The sequence below is a fragment of the Cyprinodon variegatus genome, unplaced genomic scaffold, assembly GCF_000732505.1.
Source record: "Cyprinodon variegatus isolate N-32 unplaced genomic scaffold, C_variegatus-1.0 Scaffold819, whole genome shotgun sequence".
Taxonomy (NCBI): domain Eukaryota; kingdom Metazoa; phylum Chordata; class Actinopteri; order Cyprinodontiformes; family Cyprinodontidae; genus Cyprinodon; species Cyprinodon variegatus.
The window spans coordinates 194,729-199,185 of record NW_015151272.1 but is presented as its reverse complement, the minus strand read 5'-3'; the positions used below and the strand labels follow the sequence as shown (position 1 = coordinate 199,185).

The window sequence follows — 4,457 nt, the reverse complement described above, 5'->3', positions numbered from 1 at the left end:
AGATGCTTCAGAGACACCGGCCACAGCCAAACTTGCTTCTGAACCTTCCGCCACCTTGATGAACAACCAATCACATTCACTTTATTCACCATGCGCCACTCTGGAGAATTTGGAAATGCTATAGTTGGAACAGCCGTTTCCCTACGACTTGAAGGTTTTTCATGCATGGTTCTCTTGCCCCTACAACTTGATTAAATGGAGCCTAGGTGGAAGTTCGACTGAACAAACGATCGCTGACCCTTATCCGTCACAGGTTAATCAGTTTCCAACCATATCTCCACGAAAGCCAATCAGCATCTAAAGTTCATTTTAAAAGGCCTCCAAATCCACAACTCGTCTGCTACCAAGTGGGCAGGCAGTGGTTGTTTTATGTCTGACTTCAGTTCAGATGACACCGTTTAAACCCACCTCCAGCCCGCCTACACCAACTAAAGCTTCATCAGAGTTTTCTTCCTCCCGGACTCTTGCAGTGTTCGGCATCTGATTTCAACCGGTCCGGCAGAAGACCTACATGTTGAGCCTGGTTCTGCCAGAGGTATCTTCCTAATAAGGGGAGTTTTTCCTCTCCACTGTCGCTTCATGCTTGCTCATCATGGACGGGTTCTCTCAACCTGTGTTATCCAAGCTGGACTTCCATCTTCCAGTTCCCTGAGTGTAGCTCTAGCATCAGCTCACGCAGTCCACTGGATCTCCCCATAAAGCTCAGCAGACCGTCTCTCTAACCAGCAGTCTACAGACTGACCAACTTCATCTATCTCAACTCCACCACCAGTTTCAGAGTTCTTTACTCCTGTTCATACATATCACAGAAAATTCAGTGCTATGTTTCCTGCTGAGGTCTGAGCACCAGAGACTAAAGTAATTGTATCAATAAAATTCTTCTAATTGTCTTCTTTTTCCATGTGAGTTTCCTTTTGATGAGACACCATCCAACATTTGGATGCTTTTTACTATAGGACGTTTCTTCAGTCCCGCTGTAATATTTGTGTTTATGTGCTGCAGAAATCATACAAACAGACGGAGCAGCTAAGGGAGAACTCCTATGGGACGCTTACAGACACTCCTGAGCTGCTGCATGCCTCCTACCTCAAAGACATCTACAGCCAGGTCAGTCATCGTCATACACTTCCTCTCTGATGGGGAGCAGCTCTGTATTCTCTAAAAAAAAAGCCAGTCATCTTTATCTGCAGCTCTACTTTTGTCATTTTCACCATCTCTATAGTTTAATCATTGCACAACATCCCGGAAACATTGCATATTAGTAAGGCCATCTTGCAGACTTCCCCTCTCACTGCTACCTTTTCTCTCACTTCCTCGTGTTTACATCACATTTGACATGAAAACCCTTTGAAATGTTGACCCCAGGTTCTTCAATTGATCCTTTTTAGAGGTTCCTCCTGATGCAGCCCAATGTACCACCCTGCTGCTGTGATTACTGAAATATATTTCCTCCACTGAGAACTTTGTTCTGCTTGTTTCTGTAGAAGAAGTACAAGGATGAGGCTGAGCAGCTGAAGGGCCGCTACAGCCAGGTTCCAGAAACCCTGGAGATGGAGAGGGTCCGAGCCAACCAGAGACACATCAGCTCTGTGAGAACTGAAGCCTGGCCGCTCTGAGAGCACTTTATGCTGCCTTATTCAGAGATGAGTATCTGTAACACAGCTCTCTGTCGCCACCTAGCTGCGGTATAGCTGGGACTCCAAACTGATGCGAGGCCTGATGGCGTCGGTCACGGAGACGCCAGAGATCGTCCTGGCCAGGGAGAACGCCAAGAACTTCAGTGATGTATGTTTACCAGGACTAATAAATGAAGATAAATACACTATAACGTTTTACAACACAGCTAATTATTTATAATTAATTAATCTATTACACTGTGATCATGTAATACCCAGTAATAAAAACTTTTATTTTTGCACTAAAAAGATTCATGCATAGTGCTTTTCACCAGATGTTTTTTTTTTTACGTTTTAATGTTTTGTACTTTGCTCATTTTAACACTTATGTTTTTTTTTACAGTTTGGTTGCAGATTTCTCTGATTAACTTCTTCTTCTTGTTTTAACAGGACCTTTATATCATGGATGTATGTGATTAAAATCTAGAACTAAATCAGGGTTTTTAAACGTTTGCTGTAGAGATGTTCTGTGTGCAGCAGCTGGCTGACCTCAGGTTTCTGTTCAGGTCCAGTACAAAGAGCAGGTGGGTCACGGCACTGCAGTCATGGACACACCTGAGATGGAGCGAGTCCGACGCAACCAGGATAACATCAGCTCAGTGAGTACACGGCAGCCAGAGCCTGATGACCGCCGAGGTCAGATTATGACCAAACCAGTAATGATGATTCTGATAGAATCCATTATCCATAAATTAACTGGTCTCAAACTCCATAAAGTGTTCAGGTTTCTCACCAAAAAATCTTAAAGTTTGTATTCAGACACATTTTCTTAAGGAATGCTTAGCAGGATTTCCCTGGGTTTCATTTACCCAGTGGCGGCTGATGGGGTTTTTTCCAGAGGGGGCTATAAATTCAAAATAGGCGTATACCAAAAAATAATCAAGCATGTACTAAGTTATCACAACAGTATATTTATATGAATGCCAACAACAAAAAACATTAAAAAAATGCTTTATAAAAACAAAACATAATTTCATGTACAGGTTTACATTTTGTACATAAATGTTGCCCTTCTGAGGCTTTGTTAAGATAAATCTGTTTTGCATGCTCCAATATTGTGTCACAAACCTAAAAAAATAATGTACCAGTTTAATAATGAAGAAGCTATTAGTCAGTTTTATACATTTTTTTATATTTTAAAACAATTTTCTGAGAATGTGTTTATTCAAGAGTTTATTTGTGGTTGCAAATGAACAAACTTCTAGAAAAAGTAGACTATATTCTATTATTTTCCTTGTGAATCCCAGATTGTTCATTATTCTTTGCCTTTTCTAAAAAGCGCTTTAAATCAGTCCTAGCTGTGGGAAAGGTGTTCTAAGTCCGTCTATCCAGACTGTGTCCACGTCTAATCACTCCGGTCACTTTTAAAAAGAATGCAGGAAAAAACAAGTGCCTTAGCTGTCCCACAGGCTGTTAGCCATGACTTATGCTGGAACCAACTCCTGCTAAAACTCTGGTTATAGGATTTGGTGTCAGGTTTGGTTGATGTTTTGAGGACCCAAATGCAGAGAGGAGTAGGCACGGATGAGTTTGGATGGTTTAATGAAAGTCTGAAGGAAACAGAGGTAAAAAAACAAAAATACTGAAAACCAAACCAACCAATAAACGTCAGGAAAAAGACCTGAGGGAAGCAAGAGACTAGGAAGCAAATAACATCTTCAATACACACAAGAAACCAGCAGTTAATGAAGGCTCTGGTGCTTTTTTAAATAATTATAAAGATTTCTTTCACCTGTGTAGGCTACCCAAGTTCTCCACAAAGATCCTCTATAGTAGAGATGCACAACTCGCACTAACCCACACACAGGAACCCTGACATTTGCCCTTTTCCTCGGTTTGCTGTGTTAAATTTATTTCAGGCTGGTCAGCCACCATTGACTTTATTCATCCTTAGATTTCATTTCTGCTTTCAAAACTTTTAAGTGGAATTAAAAAGAAGAAAATACTTTTTTTCCTGCTGCTTAAACTCTTGATTCATCAGAGCTTAAATTCCTCCTTTATTCTGTTAAATAAGCTTTTATTCCATGAATTTTTATTGGTAATAAAATGATGAAGGCTATAAAGAAAGATTTCCTCCCATTTGGTTTTCTGAGGGCTTTTCTCCATCCAACGGTGTAACATCCACTAAATGCAACCAAACACATTTGGACACATGTCATGTTGCTGCCCCTGCACCCTGTGGGAGGCAGACAGCTCCCAGCAGGGCGGCTCAGCAGCTCAGTGGTGTGCAGAAGACAATAAATCCATGCTTGTTCTGATTCTGTGTCACTGGGTGTTTCATCATTAGATCCCAGCTAGAAGCCATGCGTCTGAGCAGAAATCCGTGTTTGATTTGGTTTACTGTCCGTCTTCCTGACAGGTGAAATACAAGCAGGCTGCAGCCAAGGCCACCAGTCTGGGGATGACTCCAGAGGTGGAGCGGGTCAAACAGAACCAGGAGAACATCAGCTCGGCAAGATGCATGCACTCAACAGTCCACACACGCATATTCCTTCTGTATAACCTTAGATCCATCTGTGTCGTACGCCGACAAAGGGTCAAAAAACAAACAAACCGTTTTGTGAAGGCCTTGACTGCAGCTCTGAAGTGAATTTAGCAACTAGTTTAAAGGATAGAACAATAAAAACCTGAGCTTCAGCATTGATGCAAAGTTAAATCAGCTGTGAACAAACAGGACATGCCTCTGTTATAACCTGCAGTCTGTCCATGCTGCATCACATAGCTAAAGCTGGTCAAGTTAGCATCGATCACACTTTAAAAATGGCTAATCTCAGTGAATTA

General features: G+C 41.7%; 1 protein-coding gene across 1 annotated transcript in view; it reads left to right on the top strand.

Moving 5' to 3' along the window:
* The window catches only part of LOC107098889 (nebulette-like), a 41,886-nt gene that overhangs the window by 27,410 nt on the left and 10,019 nt on the right, over positions 1–4,457 (top strand). Inside the window, exons 20-24 of the mRNA XM_015396767.1 lie at positions 1,003–1,107; positions 1,485–1,589; positions 1,681–1,785; positions 2,183–2,275; positions 4,036–4,128. Of these exons, the coding sequence (XP_015252253.1) occupies positions 1,003–1,107; positions 1,485–1,589; positions 1,681–1,785; positions 2,183–2,275; positions 4,036–4,128 (501 nt within the window). The remainder of the gene's footprint in view (positions 1–1,002; positions 1,108–1,484; positions 1,590–1,680; positions 1,786–2,182; positions 2,276–4,035; positions 4,129–4,457) is intronic.